At 44.4% G+C, this 22091-nt stretch overlaps 1 protein-coding gene across 1 annotated transcript in view; it reads left to right on the top strand.

Moving 5' to 3' along the window:
• PRPS1 (phosphoribosyl pyrophosphate synthetase 1) overlaps window positions 1-22091 on the top strand; it is a 44466-nt gene that overhangs the window by 4864 nt on the left and 17511 nt on the right. Inside the window, exon 2 of the mRNA XM_040405699.1 lies at window positions 21365-21548. Within this exon, the coding sequence (XP_040261633.1) occupies window positions 21365-21548 (184 nt within the window). The remainder of the gene's footprint in view (window positions 1-21364; window positions 21549-22091) is intronic.

Here is a 22091-nt window from a genome sequence, read left to right as displayed (position 1 = left end):
ATGCAACTTACCACCCCAATTAATTTTACCTCCTTTTCTTCTCACTAATAGAGCTTTCATTTGGTGGTATTTCATTGCTGCTGACATTTTTACTTTTTTTGTTATTAATCGAAATTTACAGATTTTAAATTTTTTTTTGCAAAAAAAAAGACATTTTTCACTTTCAGTTGTAAAATTTTGCAAACAAAACGACATCCATATATAAATTTTTCTCTAAATTTATTGTTCTACATGTCTGATAAAAAAAAATGGTTTGGGTAAAGGTTATAGCGTTTACAAACTATGGTACAAAAATGTGAATTTCCGCATTTTGAAGCAGCTCTGACTTTCTGAGCACCTGTCATGTTTCCTGAGGTTCTACAATGGCCAGACAGTACAAACACCCCACAAATGACCCCATTTCGGAAAGTAGACACCCTAAGGTATTCGCTGATGGGTATAGTGAGTTCATAGAACTTTTAATTTTTTTTGTCACAAGTTAGCGGAAAATGATGATTTTTTTTAAATATTTTTTTTCTTACAAAGTCTCATATTCCACTAACTTGTGACAAAAAATAAAAACTTCCATGAACTCACTATGCCCATCACAAAATACCTTGGGGTGTCTTCTTTCCAAAATGGGGTCACTTGTGGGGTAGTTATACTGCCCTGGCATTTTAGGGGCCCAAATGCGTGCAAAGTAGTTTGAAATCAAAATGTGTAAAAAATGGCCGGTGAAATTCGAAAGGTGCTCTTTGGAATGTGGGCCCCTTTGCCCACCTAGGCTGCAAAAAAGTGTCACACATGTGGTATTGCCATACTCAGGAGAAGTTGGGCAATGTTTTTTGGGGTGTCTTTTTACATATACCCATGCTGGGTGAGAGAAATATCTTGGCAAATGACAACTTTTCCTTTTTTTTTTTTTTTTTTTTTTTTTTTTTTTTTTTTATACAAAGTTGGCATTTGACCAAGATATTTATCTCACCCAGCATGGGTATATGTAAAATGACACCCCAAAACACATTGCCCAACTTCTCCTGAGTATGGCAATACCACATGTGTGACACTTTTTTGCAGCCTAGGTGGGCAAAGGGGCCCACATTCCTTTTATGAGGGCATTTTTAGACATTTGGATCCCAGACTTCTTCTCACGCTTTAAGGCCCCTAAAATGCCAGGGCAGTATAAATACCCCACATGTGACCCCATTTTGGAAAGAAGACACCCCAAGGTATTCAATGAGGGGCATGGCGAGTTCATAGAATTTTTTTATTTTTTTTTTGGCACAAGTTAGCGGAAATTGATATTTTTTTTTTTTTTCACACAAAGTCTCCCTTTCCGCTAACTTGGGACAAAAATTTCAATCTTTCATGGACTCAATATGCCCCTCACGGAATACCTTGGGGTGTCTTCTTTTCGAAATGGGGTCACATGTGGGGTCATTATACTGCCCTGGCATTTTAGGGGCCCTAAAGCGTGAGAAGAAGTCTGGAATATAAATGTCAAAAAATTTTTACGCATTTGGTTTCCGTCAGGGGTATGGTGAGTTCATGTGAGATTTAATTTTTTGTCACAAGTTAATGGAATATGAGACTTTGTAAGAAAAAAAAAAAAAATTCCGCTAACTTGGGCCAAAAAAATGTCTGAATGGAGCATGACCGGGGGGGGGGGGGGGGGGGGTGATCACCCCCCGTCATTGATCACCCCCCTGTAAGGCTCCATTCAGACGTCCGTATGTTTTTTACAGATACATGGATCGGATCCGCAAAACACATACGGACGTCTGAATGGAGCATGACATGGGGGGTGATCAATGACAGGGGGGTGATCAGGGAGTCTATATGGGGTGATCAGGGGTTAATAAGTGATGGGGGGGGTGTAGTGGTGTTTGGTGCTACTTATTACTGAGCTGTCTGTGTCCTCTGGTGGTCGATCCAAACAAAAGGGACCACCAGAGGACCAGGTAGCAGGTATATTAGACGCTGTTATCAAAACAGCGTCTAATATACCTGTTAGGGGTTAAAAAAATTGCATCTCCAGCCTGCCAGCGAACGATCGCCGCTGGCAGGCTGGAGATCCACTCGCTTACCCTCCGATCCTGTGAACGCGCACGCCTGTGTGCGCGCGTTCACAGGAAATCTCGCGTCTCGCGAGATGACGCATATATGCGTGACTGTGCGCAGAGCTGCCGCCTCCGGAACGCGATCCTGCGTTAGGCGGTTAATACCTTCAAAAATAGTTATTACTTTACATTCCCCATACAGGGTTCCAGATGGCGACCAAAATGGTCGCCAATGCGACTTGGAATTGCAAAATGGCGACAAGACTTTGTAGTCTTGTCGCCATTTGCGCCTAAACCCTCCGCTGCTCTGCCTCTAAGAAAAAAAGGCTTTCATCGAGCAGAGACATGCTGCAGCCGTCTGCTGGATGAAGATCCGCTCGCTCACACTACTCGGCATAGAGGGTGGGCGTGGCTTGGGTTCCCGCATCTTGTGCTTCCTCTTCCAGCAGTCTGCTTCTGAATTCACAAGTCTGTGAGATCCCGGCCCGGAGTCCTGCTGAGTGCAGGAGCGCACGGCGTCATTGGTTGCTATGACGCTGTGCGCTTCCTGCTGCCGCCGCAGTACAGTAATACACTGGTATAGATCATACCAGTGCACTACAGTACTGCGGCGGCAGCAGGAAGCGCACGACGTCATAGCAACCAATGACGCCGTGCGCTCCTGCACTCAGCAGGACTCCGGGCCGGGATCTCACAGACTTGTGAATTCAGCACTCCTGCATCGCAAATCCCGTCAAGCTCCCAGCAGACCTTGGGTTCCCACTGGTCACTGGTCTCTACTTAATGGTCCAGTCTCCACAAGCAGGAAATGCCAGGAGACGCCTGCTCAGCCAATCACTAGCCATGGCGCTATACTTTTCTCGGCCAGTGATTGACTGAGCTGCCGAGACCAGTGGAGATCCATTAAGCATTGAAATAGGAGTGGCAGGGGATCAGTGGTGGTGAGTATTGATTCTTTTTAAACCACCCTGAGCACTGTACTAAAAATTTTGCCTCCCCTGTCAACTCCTTTTAATATTTTTCCAAATCAGCACTAAATGACATATGTACAGTTACTGTCTGATTTCTAGTGTGTTCCTGGTTTAAGCTGTCCATGCACTAATTATTGACAGCCTTGACACCTTTTTTTTTTTTTTTTTTTTTTTTTTCTGGCACCTATAACAGGAGTTAGATTGCTGTGTTAGATTATTTTCAGTCATTGCAGGTGCTGATGGCCTAGTAAAGTCAATTAAAAGCTCATGGTACGGTACTGTTCACAGACCTGCCTGATTGGGCATGTACCAGCTGACTTCATCAACATGCACTGCTTAAAGGGGTTATTGTGTCCTCTCCGACTTAGGCCTCTTGCACACGACCGTATGCATTTTGCTGTCTGCAAAAAATGGTTCTGCATAAAATACGGATGACGTCCGTGTGCATTCTGTTTTTTGCGGAACGGAACAGCTGGCCCCTAATAGAACAGTCCTATCCTTGTCCGTAATGCGGACAATAATAGGACATGTTCTATTTTTTTTTGTGGAACAGAAGTACGGACATACGGAAACAGAATGCACACGGAGTAACTTACGTTTATTTTGCGGACCCATTGAAATGAATGGTTCCGTATACGATCCGCAAAAAAAAAAAACAAGCGGAATGGACATGGAAAGAATTAGGGGTGCACCGAAATGAAAATTCTGGTCCGAAACCGAAAATTCAGGATGCCCTTGACCGAAAACCGAAACCGCCTTTTTGCCCAAATACTTTTAAAATACTTTTTTTTTAATGATTTTATTAATAATTCTTTTTCATTAATGAAATTCATCTGTGGGTGGCGCTGTTATGGAGAGGGGGATCTGTGGGTGGCGCTGTTATGGAGAGGGGGATCTGTGGGTGGCGCTGTTATGGAGAGGGGGTTCTGTGGGTGGCGCTGTTATGGAGAGGGGGATCTGTGGGTGGCGCTGTTATGGAGAGGGGGATCTGTGGGTGGCGCTGTTATGGAGAGGGGGATCTGTGGGTGGCGCTGTTATGGAGAGGGGGATCTGTGGGTGGCGCTGTTATGGAGAGGGGGATCTGTGGGTGGCGCTGTTATGGAGAGGGGGATCTGTGGGTGGCGCTGTTATGGAGAGGGGGATCTGTGGGTGGTGCTGTTATGGAGAGGGATCTGTGGGTGGCGCTGTTATGGAGAGGGGGATCTGTGGGTGGCGCTGTTATGGAGAGGGGGATCTGTGCACTGTTATGGAAAGGGGATATGTGCACTGTTATGGGCATAACAGTGCACAGATCCCTTTCCCCATAACAGTGCACAGATCCCTTTCCCCATAACAGTGCACAGATCCCTTTCCCCATAACAGTGCACAGATCCCTTTCCCCATAACAGTGCACAGATCCCTTTCCCCATAACAGTGCACAGATCCCTTTCCCCATAACAGTGCACAGATCCCCCCTCCCCATAGCAGTGCCATAGACCGATCCCCCTACCCATAACAGCCCCGGCCCTGCTGCTCATAGCAGACTACTCACTGCATCTTTATTTTACCTTACAATCGTGACGCTCCAGTAACCACTCTGCAGGCAGAGCGGAGGGCGGCGTAATGTCACTTACTCACGTGACGCACCTGCTCCGCCCACTTTATGAATGAAGGAGGCGGAGCAGGCGCGTCACGTGAGTAAGTGACGTTACGCCGCCCTCCGCTCTGCCTGCAGAGTTGTTAGTTACTGGAGCGTCACGATTGTAAGGTAAAATAAAGATGCAGTGACAAAGTAAACCGCCCGCCCGCAGATGGTGGGTGACAAATCCCACACCCCATATTTTCGGCTGATATGTAACAATATCGGCCGAAGTGGATTAGGTGCATTTTCGGCCGATATTTTCGGCTGCCGGAATTTCGGTGCACCCCTAGAAAGAATATACACGTTCGTGTGCATGAGGCCTTAGACGGCTTATATGCTCCTAAGCATCCCAGCTATATTATATATATTTTAAATTTGGCGACTAAAAATTTCATTTGGCTCCTAAATTTTTCAGGTTAGGAGCCAATGGCGCCTTCATATTTTTTTTTTGTCTGGAGCACTGCCATATGTCTACTTCATGTTTGGATCATTTTGGGAATGCAATATTTTTTGGGGGGAATGTTACAAGGTTTAGAAGCAAATCTTGAAATTTTTCAGAAAATTTCTAAAACCCACTTTTTAAGGACCAGTTCAGGTCTGAAGTCACTTTGTGAGGCCTACATAATAGAAACCACCCAAAAATGACCCTATTTTAGAAACTACACCCCTCAAGGTATTCAAAACTGATTTTACAAATTATAACGCTTTAGGTGTTCCACAAGAATTAAGGGAAAACAAAGATCAAATTTCACTTTTTTTGGCGGGTTTTCCATTTGAATCAATTTCTTCCGGTTACAAAGCAAGGGTTAACAGCCAAACAAAACTCAATATTTATGGCCCTGATTCTGTAGTTTACAGAAACACCCCATATGTGGTCGTAAACTGCTGTACGGGCACACGGCAGGGCACAGAAGAAATGGAACGCCATATGGTTTTTGGATGGCAGATTTTGCTGGACTGGTTTTTTGACACCTTGTCCCATTTGAAGCCCCCCTGATGCACTCCTAGAGTAGAAACTCCATAAAAGTGACCCCATTTTGGAAACTACGGCATAAGGTGGCAGTTTTGTTGGTACTATTTTAGGGTGCATATGATTTTTGGTTGCTCTAGATTACACTTTTTGTGAGGCAAGGTAACAAAAAATAGCTGTTTTGGCACCTTTTTTTTATTTATTTCTTTTATTTTTATTTACAACATTTATCTAAGGCTTCGTTCACATCACCGTTCTGTTCTGGCTTTCCTGCTCCGTCTAGGAGCAGGAGAACGGAAAGGACGGAAAAGGCACATAACTGACGCCAAACTGAGTCAAACGGAGCCTAAGGACCCCATAGACTATAATGGGGTCCGTTATGTTTCCGCTCAGAAGATGATTTTTAAGCGGAGACAAAAGTTGTGCATGCAGGACTTTTGTCTCCGCTTAAAAATCATCTTCTGAGCGGAAACATAACGGACCCCATTATAATCTATGGGGTCCTAAGGGCTCCGTTTGGCGTCAGTTATGTGCCTTTTCCGTCCTTTCCGTTCTCCTGCTCCTAAACGGAGAAGGAGAACGGAAAGGCTGAACGGTGATGTGAACGTAGCCTAACGGGTTAGATCATGTGTTGTTGTTGTGTTTTTTTTTTGTTTGTTTTTTAAGAATAGAGCAAGTTGTCATGGACACGACCATACCAAATATGACAATTTTATTTGTTTTTGTTTCAGTATTACATAATAAAAAATAAAAAAAAAGCTTTATTATGTAATACTGAAACAAAAAAAGTTGTCATATTTGGTATTGTGTCCATGACAACTCTACTCTTAAAAATGGGTTTCTACCACTTTGTTTTCGCATAATTAGCTTTCAGACTCTGCTCTACCAATCAATCCTAATATAATTGCTTTTGGTGCAGCCGTTTCGCTAAAAAAAATAACTTATATTGATATGCTAATGAGCCTCTAGGTGCTATGGGGGCGTCATTAGCACCTAGAGGCTCGGTCTACCTTCACAAAATGCCGCCGCCCAGCGCGTCCCTCTAGCCCGCCCATCTCCTACGGAATGCGATCCTCCCTGTGAGCCAGCGGACGAATTCTCGCGCATGCGCCGTGCGTGTCTGTATTCGGCGCATGCGCAGTGAATGTCTGACTGCTTCCCTGCTCAGACATCTCCACTGCGCCTGCGCCGATGACATGGCTCACAGGGAGGATCGCATTCCGTAGGAGATAGGCGGTGGCATTTTGTGAAGGTAGACCGAGCCTCTAGGTGCTAATGACTCCCCCATAGCACCTAGAGGCTCATTAGCATATCAATATAAGTTCTTTTTTTTTGTGAAACGGCTGCACCAAAAGCTATTATATTAGGATTGATTGGTAGAGCAGACACTAGCGGATCGCTAGTGTCTGAAAGCTAATTATGTGAAAACGAAGTGGTAGAAACCCTTTAACCACCTCAGCCCCCCTAGCTTAAACACCCTTAATGACCAGGCCACTTTTTACACTTCTGACCTACACTACTTTCATCATTTATTGCTCGGTCATGCAACTTACCACCCAAAGGAATTTTACCTCCTTTTCTTCTCACTAATAGAGCTTTCATTTGGTGGTATTTCATTGCTGCTGACATTTTTTACTTTTTTTGTTATTAATCGAAATTTAACGATTTTTTTGCAAAAAAATTAAATTTTTCAGTTGTAAAATTCTGCAAAAAAAACGACATCCATATATAAATTTTTCTCTAAATTTATTGTTCTACATGTCTTTGATAAAAAAAAAAATGTTTGGGTAAAAAAAAAAATGGTTTGGGTAAAAGTTATAGCGTTTACAAACTATGGTACAAAAATGTGAATTTCCGCTTTTTGAAGCAGCTCTGACTTTCTGAGCACCTGTCATGTTTCCTGAGGTTCTACAATGCCCAGACAGTAGAAAACCCCCACAAATGACCCCATTTCGGAAAGTAGACACCCTAAGGTATTCGCTGATAGGCATAGTGAGTTCATAGAAGTTTTTATTTTTTGTCACAAGTTAGCGGAAAATGATGATTATTTATTTATTTATTTTTTCTTACAAAGTCTCATATTCCACTAACTTGTGACAAAAAATAAAAACTTCCATGAACTCACTATGCCCATCACGAAATACCTTGGGGTGTCTTCTTTCCAAAATGGGGTCACTTGTGGGGTAGTTATACTGCCCTGGCATTTTAGGGGCCCAAATGCGTGCAAAGTAGTTTGAAATCAAAATCTGTAAAAAATGGCCGGTGAAATCCGAAAGGTGCTCTTTGGAATGTGGGCCCCTTTGCCCACCTAGGCTGCAAAAAAGTGTCACATCTGGTATCTCCGTACTCATGCTGGGTGAGATAAATATCTCGGTCAAATGCCAACTTTGTATAAAAAAATGGGAAAAGTTGTCTTTTGCCAAGATATTTCTCTCACCCAGCATGGGTATATGTAAAAAGACACCCCAAAACACATTGCCCAACTTCTCCTGAGTACGGTGATACCAGATGTGTGACACTTTTTTGCAGCCTAGGTGGGCAAAGGGGCCCACATTCCAAAGAGCACCTTTCGGATTTCACCGGCCATTTTTTACAGATTTTGATTTCAAACCACTTCTCACGCATTCGGGCCCCTAAAATGCCAGGGCAGTATAACTACCCCACAAGTGACCCCATTTTGGAAAGAAGACACCCCAAGGTATTTCGTGATGGGCATAGTGAGTTCATGGAAGTTTTTATTTTTTGTCACAAGTTAGTGGAATATGAGACTTTGTAAGAAAAAATAAATAAATAAATCATCATTTTCCGCTAACTTGTGACAAAAAATAAAAAATTCTAGGAACTCTCCATGCCCCTCACAGAATACCTTGGGGTGTCTTCTTTCCAAAATGGGGTCACTTGTGGGGTAGTTATACTGCCCTGGCATTCTAGGGGCCCTAATGTGTGGTAAGTAGGTAAATGACCTGTGAAATCCTAAAGGTGCTCTTTGGAATGTGGGCCCCTTTGCCCACCTAGGCTGCAAAAAAGTGTCACACATGTGGTATCGCCGTATTCAGGAGAAGTTGGGCAATGTGTTTTGGGGTGTCTTTTTACATATACTCATGCTGGGTGAGAGAAATATCTCGGCAAAGACAACTTTTCCCATTTTTTTATACAAAGTTGGCATTTGACCGAGATATTTATCTCACCCAGCATGGGTATATGTAATGACACCCCAAAACACATTGCCCAACTTCTCCTGAGTACGGCGATACCAGATGTGTGACACTTTTTTGCAGCCTAGATGCGCAAAGGGGCCCACATTCCTTTTTATGAGGGCATTTTTAGACATTTGGATCCCAGACTTCTTCTCACGCTTTAGGGCCCCTAAAAAGCCAGGGCAGTATAAATACCCCGCATGTGACCCCATTTTGGAAAGAAGACACCCCAAGGTATTCAATGAGGGGCATGGTGAGTTCATAGAAATTTTTTTTTTTTTTTTCTCAGTCAGTCTCCCTTTCCGCTAACTTGGGACAAAAATTTCAATCTTTCATGGACTCAATATGCCCCTAACAGAATACCTTGGGGTGTCTTCTTTCAGAAAAGGGGAATATAAATGTCTAAAAAATTTTACGCATTTGGATTCCGTGAGGGGTATGGTGAGTTCATGTGAGATTTTATTTTTTGACACAAGTTAGTGAAATATGAGACTTTGTAAGAAAAAAAAAATATATTTCCGCTAACTTGGGCCAAAAAAATGTCTGAATGGAGCCTTAAGGGGGGTGATCAATGACAGGGGGGTGATCAGGGAGTCTATATGGGGTGATCACCCCCCTGTAAGGCTGCATTCAGATGTCCGTATGTGTTTTGCGGATCCGATCCATGTATCAGTGGATCCGTAAAAATCATACGGACGTCTGAATGGAGCCTTACAGGGGGGTGATCAGGGAGTCTATATGGGGTGATCAGGGGTTAATAAGTGACAGGGGGGGGTGTAGTGTAGTGGTGTTTGGTGCTACTTATTACAGAGCTGCCTGTGTCCTTTGGTGGTCGATCCAAGCAAAAGGGACCACCAGAGGACCAGGTAGCAGGTATATTAGACGCTGTTATCAAAACAGCGTCTAATATACCTGTTAGTGGTTAAAAAAATCGCATCTCCAGCCTGCCAGCGAACGATTGCTGCTGGCAGGCTGGAGATCCACTCGCTTACCTTCCGATCCTGTGTGCGCGCGTTCACAGGAAATCTCGGCTATCGCGAGAAGACGCGTATATGCGTCCAGGAGGAATCAATCAATCACCTCCAGGACGCGTCGCTGCGTTCGGCGGTGGTTAAGTTTTACACAATACCAACATTTTTTTTTATACCAAAAAGTGATGTTTTAGTGTCTCAATATTCTGAGCCATAGTTTTTTTTATTTTTTGCCGATTGTCTTAGGTAGGGGCTCATTTTTTGCGGGATCAGGTGACTGTTAGATTGGTACTATTTTGGGGGCATATGCCTTTTTGATCATATGCCTTTTTTTTTTTATATATATATATATATATATTTTTTTTTTATAATAAAAAAATTATATATATATATATATATATATATATATATATATATATATATATATATATATATATATATATATATATATATATATATATATATATATATATATATATATATAGGATCATGTTATATATTTATAGAGCCGGTCATTACAGATGCGGCGATACCAAATATGTGTGTTTTGTTTTTGTTTTTTTAAAATGATAAAATAAGGGGAAAGGGGTGTGTTTTTACTCTTATTACTTTATTAATTTTATTAAAAACACTTTTTTTTTTTCTTTACTTTGATTTCTGATCACTTTTGGGGGTCTGATCCCTTCTGCAATGCATTACAATACATTGCCTGTTCGTGTACTACAGTGAGTAGTACACAAAAGGTTGCCTAGGGGACCCACCCTGATGCTGGATCTCCTCGGCTCCCATAGAAGGCAGGTCCGGATGCCGTGCAAGGCATTGGGCAGCCTCTGCACGGCATTGGGCTGCCTTCTGAGACATAGAGTCCTTGATGGGCTCACTCAAACACAAAGCCCTTCTAGCCGTGGTCAGCGGCACAGAAGGGGTTAATCCGCAGCGATGGCCGATAAGTCACAAGACCCCCCCCCCCCCTCTGCATTGTCCCAGGGTGCCTGCTGATTGATTTCAGCAGGCACCCAGTTCCGATCACCGCCCAACATGTGGCAGCGATCGGAAATACACAGGGCATAGAGGTACGCCCTGTGTTTTTAAGTACCAGGACATCAGGGCGATACGCCCTATGTCCCCAAGAGGTTAAAGCGGTTGTCTCATTAAGCTGAATTTATTATGTAGAGAAAGTTAGTTAAAGGGGTTCTGCACTTTCATTTAACTGATGATCTATCCTCTTGATAGATCATTAGCTTCTGATCGGCGGGGGTCCAACACCCGGGACCCCCCGACGATCAGCTGTTTGATTAATTAAAAAATTAAAAAGTTGTTATTTTACAGAGATATTTCTCACACACAGTATGGGTATATGTAAAAATACACCCCAAAACACATTGCCCTACTTCTCCTGAGACACTTTTTTGCAGCCTAGGTGCTCAAAGGGGCCCAAATTCCAATGAGTACTTTTAGGATTTCACAGGGCATTTTTTACGCATTTGGATTCCAAACTACTTCTCACGCTTTAGGGAACCCTAAAATACCAGGGCAGTATAAATACCGCACAAGTGACCCCATTTTGGAAAGACACCCCAAGGTATTCCGTGAGGGGCATGGCGAGTTCCTAGAATATTTTTTTTTTTGGCACAAGTTAGCGGAAAATTATATATATATTTTTCTTTTTTTCTTTTTTTTTTCTTTCTCTTTTACAAATTCTCATATTCCACTAACTTGTGACAAAAAATAAAATTTTACATGAACTCGCCATGCCCCTCATGAAATACCTGGGGGTGTCTTCTTTCCAAAATGGGGTCACATGTGGGGTATTTATACTGCCCTGGCATTTTAGGGGCCCTAAAGCGTGAGAAGAAGTCTGGAATATAAATGTCTAAAAAAATGTACGCATTTGGATTCCGTGAAGGGTATGGTGAGTTCATGTGAGATTTTATTTTTTGGCACAAGTTAGTGGAATATGACACTTTGTAAGGAAAAAAAAAATCTATTTCCGCTAACTTGTGCCAAAAAAAATATATATTTTATGAACTCTCCATGCCCCTTAAAAGTGATCTTTATAGCGCCGCACCGATTTTACGGTGTTTTTGCAGTGATCAGAAAAAAAAAAATTCTGTCACTGCGGTGGGGCGGACTGAACGCAAGTGTGCGCACAAGATCAGGCCTGATCAGGCGAACACTGCGTTTTTTGTAGAGCCTATAGAACATGTCCTATTCTTGTCCGCAAAGTGCGTATCTGCAAAATGCGGAAAGCACATTGCCGGTGTCCGTGTTTTGCGGATCTGCGGTGTCTGTTTTGTGGATCAGCGGATCCGCAAAGCACATACGGACGTCTGAATGGAGCCATACAGGGGGGTGATCAATGACAGGGGGGTGATCAGGGAGTCTATATAGGGTGATCAGGGGTTAATAAGTGACGGGGGGGTGTAGTGTGGTTATTGGTGCTACTTACAGAGCTGCCTGTGTCCTCTGGTGGTCGATCCAAGCAAAAGGGACCACCAGAGGACCAGGTAGCAGGTATATCAGACGCTGTTAACAAAACCTCATCTGATATACCTTTCAGGGGTTAAAAAAATCGGATCTACAGCCTGCTAGCGAATGATCGCCGCTGGCAGGCTGTAGATCAGCTAGTTTACCTTCCGATCCTGTGTGCGCGCGTTAACAGGAAATCTTGCGTCTCGCGAGATGACGCGTATATGCATCTAGGAGGAACAAACCGACCGCCCGCAGGACGCATCCCTGCGTTAGGCGGTCGGGAGGAGGTAAATTTTTTATTTTTTTTTAGCTCTATTGTGCTGTTGTTGCTGCCACATGTTGTTTCTGTTCTGCATTTTTAGTGCGCCAAAAAATGCACCAAAATGTATGACGGTTGCAACAGCGTACCTGTCTTCATGGTGCATTTTCTTCCAGAAAATTACATTAACCTCTTCTGGACTTCCGCCGTACACAGCAGACGCCCAGGCATAAGGCCTGTTTCACACTTGCGTTGTGGCATTCCGGTTTTGAGATCCGGCAGAGGATTTCAGAACAGGGCCAGATTGGATCAGTTTTGTCCCCGTTCATTGTCAATAGGGATAAAACTGATCAGGATGCGATCCGTTTTGTTGAGTTTTTTTTGACCGGACACAAGACTGCTGCAAGCTGCGGTTTTGTGTCCGGTCTGTGAAACGGAACAAACCGGATCCAGCCTTAAAATCAATGTGAGTCAGTGGTGCCGGATATGTTTTGTTAGCAAAAAAATGGATCCAGCACCCATTGACTTGGGGCTCATGCACACGCAGGAAGCCCTCCGAGACATGCGGGCCATATGTCCCGGAGCGGCATAAATCGTGTGCACGGGAGCGCACAGCATTATAGGTTACACGAGGTGCATGAGCCCTAAGTCAATGGGTGCTGGATCCATTTATTTTTTTTTATTTTTTTTTTGCTAACAAAAAAAACAAACGGATCCAGCACCACTTACTTAGGGCTCATGCACATAACCGTATGTATTTTGCGGTCTGCCAAAAACGTCCACAAAAAATACAGATGATATCAGTGTGCATTCCATATTTTGCGGAACGGAATAGCTGGCCCCTAATAGAACAGTCCTATCCTTGTCCATAGTGTGGACAATAATAGGACATGTTCTATATTTTTTTGCAGAACGGACATGTGGAAACAGAATGCACATGGAGTAACCTCCCTTGCTGAGGTCGAGGAAGATGTCCTGTACTAGGCTTACAGGCCAATTACTAGTATATTCCAATACAGGCCTACAGGTGGCAGCACTTATTGATATATACTGAATTCAGTATTCTATAAGGCGTAGATATGAATAGAATGAGCATAATACAGTTGAGGTCATAAGTTTACACTTATCACATTGCGTTTTAATGAAGTTGATGGCCAACCTTGTATCATACATTGTTCTGTGATTTTATGAGTTATGTCATATGTCCCATTGTACACTGACCAAAAAATATAAATGCAACACTTTCGGTTTTGCTCCCATTTTGCATGAGCTGAACTCAAAGATCTGAAACATTTTCTACATGCACAAAAGACCCATTACACTCAAATATTGTTCACAATTCTGTCTAAGGGCTCATTCACACAAACGTGTGCTGCCCGTTGCCGTATTGTGGTCCGTATTTGCATATCCGCAATACAGGAGCACCGTTCCGTGGCCATTCCGCATCACTGACGCGAACCCGTTCATTTCAATGGGTCTCCAAATCTGGAGATGCGGAACGGAAGCATAGAACGGAACGCTACGAAAGCATTATGGAGTGCTTCCTGGGGTTCCGTTCCGTGCCTGCGCACCGCAAAAATATAGAACATGCTCTGTTTTGGCGGAACGGAGGGATTGCCGACCTATTTAAGTGAATGGGTCCACAATCCCCATGCGGCTGCCCCACGGACGGTACCCGTGCAATGCGGACCGCAATTTGCAGTCCACAGCACGGGCAGGGGCTTCACACGTTCGTGTGAACGAGTCCTTAATCTGTGTTAGTGAGCACTTCTCCTTTGCTGAGATAATCCATCCCACCTCACAGATGTGGCATATTAAGGTGCTGATTAGACAGCATGAATATTGCATAGGTGTGCCTTAGACTGCCCACAATAAAAGTCCACTCTGAAATGTGCAGTTTGATCACACAGCACAATGCCACAGATGTTGCAACGTTTGAGGGAGCGTGCAATTGGCATGTTGACTGCAGGAATGTCTACCAGAGCTGTTGCCTGTTCATTTCTCTACCATAAGCAGTCTCCCAAAAAAATTTCAGTACATCCAACCGGCCTGACAACCGCAGACCACGTGTAACCACACCTGCCCAGGACCTCCACATCCAGCATGTTCACCTCCATGATCGTCTGAGACCAGCCACCCGGACAGCTGCAGCAACAATCAAAACTCTCCACTGCCACCAATGGTGGGGGAACGTGATTTTAATTAGGGGGGGGGGGGGGAGGGGAGGCCGCACTGGCCACCAATGATGGGGGATTCGGAACGTGGTTTTAACTGGGGTGGGGGGGAAATGTGAGGCCGCACTGGCCACCAATGATGGGGGATTCAGAACGTGATTTTTAACTGGGGGGGGGGGGGGGGAAGAGGTGAGGCGACACTGGCCACCAATGAGTTAAAAACAGGGAGGGGGGGGGGGCTCCCAGCACCTGCCAGGCAGCAGGGGGCAGTCATGTACACAGTTCTTTTAGTATATTCTAACTTGAAGCGTCCCCATCACCATGGGAACGCCTCTGTGTTAGAATATACTGTCGGATCTGAGTTTCACGATCTAACTCAAATCCGATGGTATATTCTAACATAGAGGCGTTCCCATGGTGATGGGGACGCTTCAAGTTAAAATATACCATCGGATTGGAGAAAACTCCGATCCGATGGTATATTAATAGGGACTCCTGACTTTACATTGAAAGTCAATGGGGGACGGATCCGTTTGAAATTGCACCATATTGTGTCAACGTCAAACTGATCCGTCCCCATTGACTTGCATTGTAAGTCTGGACGGATCCGTTTGGCTCCGCACGGCCAGGCGGACACGAAAACGCTGCAAGCTGCGTTCGGGTGTCCGCCTGCTGAGCGGAACGGAGGCCAAACGGTGCCAAACCGATGCATTCTGAGCGGATCCGCATCCACTCAGAAGGCATTGGGGCAGTACGGATCCGTTCGGGGCCGCTTGTGAGAGCCTTCAAACGGAACTCACAAGCGAAACCCCGAACGCAAGTGGGAAAGTAGCCTAATGGAACAGGAAAAACTTTCCTGCAGGGGGTCTAGGCCATTCCCCAGTTCAATGCACATCATCAGACATCGGGGAGGGGCCGGCTACAGGTTAAAAGGCTTGTGCCAGCAAGCGGGCATGTCTTTCTCTGAAGGGAGGTCACATCATGCCATGTGTTTAGAGCAGTGATGCTCAACCTGCGGCCCTCCAGCTGTTGTAAAACTACAACTCCACCATGCCCTGCTGTAGTCTGATAGCTGTAAGGTGTCCAGGCATGCTGGGAGTTCTAGTTTTGCAACAGCTGGAGGGCCGCAAGTTGAGCATCCCTTGTTTAGAGGGACCTGCAACCAGCTGACATCACTCCTTCCAATGTGACCACAGCTAAGAACTAATCACAACCCAAAGAACTCCTTTACCTGGTAAACTGACTTTTGTTCTGCTTAACCCTGTTTGTACCACGCCATCTGTATTTGTAACCTCAGACCACTGTTTGTGTGTGTGTATAGTGTTATTACTACTGAGCCCTTAAGGCGATTAAATATATAATTTAATCTTATACTCTCTTGTATCTCGATCACGAATCCCCACGTCCATGTTTCGGCCTAGTTATAAGCTACCGCGGGTTGGTTTCTTACCCTATATAATCCCGTCAGCGGACCAGGCTTATGTCAAACAAGAAACTGGTGCTCTTCCCGGGCTGAGAACACGCTGTTTCACTGGGCTTGAGAGAATCTGGCTCAAAGGCCGACTCGTGCTCAGGCCTTATTTCTTTGTGCGGGTGAAGATAGTACTAGAAAAAAATGGGGATTCCACCTTTTATTTGTTCATGCGATCTTTACTTTGTATGTCTCCTTCCGCAAGAATACAAGTGAGCAGCACCTTGTCTGAAGCATTTGAGATTGACATTGGTACCAGGCAAGGGCCTGCATTCCTCAAACCTATTCATCTTAATTATGAAAGCTCTTATTCTGAAATTAAGACGAGACCCAAGTGTCCATTGCTACAAGGCGGAGAACTTCACTCCCAACCACAGTGTTTGCAGGCGACTTATTTTAATCATAACAAACCCAAAGACCTCCATCCCTAAGGCTACTTTCACACTAGCGTTTTTCTTTTTCGGCATAGAGTTCCGTCACAGGGGCTCTATACCAGAAAATAACTAATCAGGCATATCCCCATGCATTCTAAATGGAGAGTAATCTGTTCAGTTTGCATCAGGATGTCTTCAGTCAAAATGACTGAACTGATCAGGCAAAAGAGAAAACCGTAGCATGCTACGGTTTTATCTCCGGCGAAAAAAACTGAAGACTTGCCTGAACGCCGGATCCAGCATTTTTTTCCATAGGAATGTATTGGCGCCGGATCCAGCATTCAAAATGCCGGATCTGTCCTTCCGGTCTGCACATGCGCAGACCTTTTAAAAATGAGAAAAAAATAAATACCGGATCCGTTTTGCCTGATGACACCGGAAAAACGGATCCGGCATTGCAATGCATTTTTCAGTCTGAAAAATGCCTGATCAGTCAGAAAAAATTACATGCGTTTGCATACAGTCTGCCTGATCAGGCAGTCAGTTCAGGCAATGGAACTGCCTGCCGGAATCAAACAACGCAAGTGTGAAAGTACCCTAATGTAGATTTCCATTCCTTTGAGCATGTCTCCAACTTTCATATCAATTATAAGTCATAGGCTCTTGGTATTAATGTCCCACCATCTTTCCTTGAACAAATCCAACAGATAACTTATTTTTAAATGGCCATCTACTTCCTTAAAGGGGTTGTCTCACTTCGGCAAATGGCTTTTATCATGTAGCGAAAGTTAATGCAAGCCAGTTGATAGTGTATTGTTATTATCCCTGTTGCTGCCTTTGCTGGCTGGATTCATTTTTCCATCACCACCAGAGAGGCCAACACTTTTTCCTATAGTGTGCAAGCACGGCCACTGCTGCAGGAGTGCAGGGTGGCCGTAACCATGGAAATGAGCGGTGTATTATGTGGTGGAAAAATGAATCCAACCATCAAAGGCAGCAACATGAATAATAATACATTAGTAAGTGCCTTGTACTAATTTCCCTCCCTACATAATAAATGCTATTTGCTGAAGTGAGACAACCCCTTTAATGTATTTTTCCATCACATTATACACTTCCTATTTCTAGGGGTTACGGTGACCCTAGAATCCAGCAGTGATGGCTGTGCTTGCACATTATAGGAAAAGTCGTCAGCCTCTCTGTTGGCCAGGACCTCATAGGCAAGCACTCTTTCCTATAGTGTGCAAGCCACCATTGCTGAATTGCAGGGGGTCTTAACCCCTGGAAATGAGCAGTGCATATTGTGATGGAAAAATTAATCAAGCCAGCAAAAATCATAAATGCCATTTCCTGAAGTGAGACAACCCCTTTTAAGTATTTGGGCATTCTACTTGACCCTCTCTTCTGGAAAAAAAATACTAATATAAGGCCACACTCTCACGACTGTGTGACGGCCTCGCCTGTAGTCCAGGTTTTATCTTTGGCAGCTTTGCTGCATACACTCACGCCTCTAATAAACGCTTGCATGTCTACTCTTCTTGATGCAGCTCCACCCACTGGTGACATCATTAAAGTTCCTCAAACTGCAGTTACTTGGAGTGCTCACGGATCTTCGACATAGAGAGGGCTGTGGGGATCACACGCTGCGTGAGCATCCTGAGGTCTGGCACTGCGGACTAGAAGACGCCCACACGTTTTGTCTTGTAGTCCAAAAAATACAATAGATGGTTTTTGTACCTGTTTCCTCCATCTTCACAAGGTCATTTACTATTGTTCCTGGATTGAATTGTATTTTTTTAAACCAAAATACGTTCATCTCTAGCAGACAGAACACGTACAGTATCTCACATTTTAGTAAATATTTTATGATATCTTTTAATAGGACAACATTGAAGATATGACACTGATACAATGTAAAGTACTCGGTGTACAGCTTGTAGAACAGTGTAAATTTGGTGTGTGCTTCCAATCTGTGCCTCCGCACCTCCAAAAAATAGGTGAAGTCCTATTTTCTCTCTGATCTTGGCGGTCTGTCAGTTTACGGTCCGCAATACAGGCACTAAGCCAATACGGTCGTGTGCATGAGCCCTTAAACGGTAACATCTATATTTGGATAACAACAGGATCCTACATTCCCAATAGGGGATGGACACACAGAATGAAAATAAAATTTGCCCATAGAAGTCAGAGTAGTGTGCTGACCATTGTTCTTTGCTCCACATGGCTGCTATAAAGAATATCTCTAAATGTTAACAGCCGCTCAAACAAGATGGCAGACCCAATAATCATGTACAGAAAAAAAACGTGATTACAAAAAGTAATGTCACTTGGGTTTAAAAAATAAATGGGAAGAGTGCATTACCAGCGTTGCCACCACTCTCTATTGTATGAGGCTGACTGAAATGGCTGAGCCAGCACGCTGCTATTTTTGGCAGTCCCATAGAAATGAATGGAGGCCAGTCGCAAATGCACAGTCCTCTCGCCTTCACTTTGCAGGCTCTTTTCTAGAGATGGGTGCGAGTCCCAGTGGTGAGACGTTGGTGGCATATCCTAGCGATATGGTACCAGTGTGTGAGATGGACCAACCTCTTTAATATTAGGAGTATGAGCCAGTGAAATGGCACTTACTTGGGCTGACCTACAACCTTCAATTTTTAGATAAATGTTAGCCATACTGAATCGGCATGTTTTTAGAGTAAGTTAACACAAGGCAGTTACTAATGTAATGTGATGGCCCATATTGCCTCCTTTATTGGCTGGATTCATTTTTCCATTCCATTATACACCGCTCGTTTCCATGGCTACAACCACCCAGCATCCATGCTTACGCACTATAGGAAAAAGCATCAGCCGATGTGGGCTGCAATGATCCCGGCCACCAGCGAGGCTCACGCTTTTTCCTATGGTCTGAAATCCTAACCACCGCTGCTGGAATGCAGGGTAACCATGGAAACAAGCAGTGTATAATGTGATAAAAAAAAAATCAGTCTAGCCAGCAAAGGAAGCAATATGGACAATAACAATACATTAGTAAGTACCTTGTATTAGCTTTCTCCATTATAAACCGCAGCACTCAAGTCTTCAGAAAAAACTGTGTGTAGATCATTCACCAAATAATGCGACGTTTCGACCTTACATGGTCTTTTTCAAGCAATAAGTGAGGTGTGCAAATACAAGTGTATATACCAGCCTAAGAAAACACATGACCCTCTATAATTAATATGTAAATCGCATATAGCTCTCTGCATAATTACATATGCTGAAGAAATGAATAAATGTAATTTATGTGCTTACTGTATAAATGGGGTGAGGATCCATGGGGGCATATGTTGTAAGAAGATCACTGTGGATGTCTAATTCCATTGCGATCGTGTAAAGGAGCGTGGTAAGCCTGGCGTTCATTAGCTGCTAGTGTGCCAGCAGGCAGCCCCGTCTGCCATCAGGATCCAGTGCACATGTGCCCGTTCATAGGCTTCATGCCAAGCTGTATCTAGGCATCACTAATCTATCTCTGAAACTGAGTCTATAGAAATCTATACATTGTATTAAACTTGTGACCATAAGTGAGGTGTCTATTGGATATTATTATACACTATTCTCATCACTCATGCAAATTGTGGTCAACAGACCAAACAAATACTATATACACTGTAGACTGACTGTTCTGGACTATCATTAGAGAAATCCAAAAATGACAAATGATCTAATGTCAGCCCAGTGCTTCCCAAATAGTGGGGCTCCGTAAAGGGGGCTCGTTCAGGGCCGGCCTTTGGGGTGTGTGAATTTCTTCTGTATAATGCCGGCAGGCAGGCCGGGCGGCCAGCGCGTCCCTCAGTGATGTCACGTGCCTGGGCCGCCTGCTTTATGAATGAAGCAGGCGGTGCAGACAAGTGACGTCACTGAGGGACGCGCCTGCCGGCATTATACAGAAGAAATTCGGATATACGGTACTATTAGGAGTGAGGGGGGCATGTTTAATAACTTTAAACGGCGGCGGGCACACGGAATCTGTGGATGGCACAGTTAAGGGGTGGGGGTCTATGGATGGCACTGTTATGGGCTGGGGGGGGCACTGTGGATGGCACTGTTATGGGGTGGGGGGTCTGTGGATGGCACATATATAACAGTGCCAGCCACAGATCCCCCTGTAACAGTGCCAGCCACAGATCCCCCCCCCCCCCATAAGTGTCCGTCATCCACAGATCCCCCCCCCATAAGTGTCCGTCATCCACAGATCCCCCCCCCATAAGTGTCCGTCATCCACAGATCCCCCCCATAAGTGTCCGTCATCTACAGATCCCCCCCCCATAAGTGTCCGTCATCCACAGACCCCCCCATAAGTGTCCGTCATCCACAGACCCCCCCATAAGTGTCCGTCATCCACAGATCCCCCCCCCATAAGTGTCCGTCATTCACAGATCGCCCCCCCTTCATAAGTGTCCGTCATCCACAGATCCCCCCCCCCATAAGTGTCCGTCATCCACAGATCCCCCCCATAAGTGTCCGTCATCCACAGATCCCCCCATAAGTGTGTGTCCGATCCACATTTCTTTCTTTTTTATTCTCTTATACGTTAATAAGGATACAGTGTTATGCAGAGGTGTACTTATAACAATTTTATAGACAAATGATACTATTTACAGTCGCGCGGGGGGTGCGAAATGTTTTCTTCTTCCTAGGGGGGGGGGGGGGCATGACAGAAAATAATTGAGAAGCACTGTGTTAGCCCAATGCTGTACTTTTTACTGTACTTCTCCATGATGAATGCCATTTTGTTGAAGTGAGACCAAGACCTGGAAGAGCCGCTAGCAGTTCAACTAATACTGTAATCTACCTAATTTCCAGTGTTGAGATTGGAGAAAGCGTACGAGGAGAAGATGTTTATATCGTTCAGAGTGGATGCGGGGAGATAAATGACAATTTAATGGAACTTCTGATAATGATAAACGCATGCAAGATAGCGTCCGCCTGTCGTGTCACTGCTGTTATACCTTGCTTTCCATATGCACGGCAAGATAAGAAAGATAAGGTAAGGATATGTGTGCACTGTAGCCTTTGGGTTAGTTCATCCTTGAAAACCATGGCAGTCAATGATTGTGGGTTAAAGGAGTTTTAGACGGGTTTGTGGACTAGGTCCTAAAGGTAAAGATCACTGTATCAAATATCAAAAACTACAGGGTTAGTGATTTCTTAGTTGTGTTAAAACATTACTTTTACTATAAAATTTAAGAAAAATAGTCCCAAAATACATATATACATACAAACAAATTTATAATCAGAGCGACGGTATGACAGGTAATTGTGCACGGCGGCACCCGATGATCTATTAAAGAGGGTACTCGGCAGCACCCATAAAGAACCCGCACTCCTACCGCTCTGTCGTCTGCGTCCAGGGTGCAGAACGCGTCCAAATGATGCCACGATAATGGACTCCTAAGTAGACGTTCACCTGCTATAGGGACGGCGGGGTGCAGCTTAGGCCCTGGTTGGCCCTATAAAGTGGTCTGCGGCTTGCCCTGATACTATTGGGGGGTAGCAGCCTAACCACAGGGCACTCGTCCTTAGAAGGGCG

This window comes from Bufo bufo, chromosome 8, assembly GCF_905171765.1.
Source record: "Bufo bufo chromosome 8, aBufBuf1.1, whole genome shotgun sequence".
NCBI lineage: Eukaryota > Metazoa > Chordata > Amphibia > Anura > Bufonidae > Bufo > Bufo bufo.
This window is presented reverse-complemented; position numbering and strand designations above follow the sequence as displayed.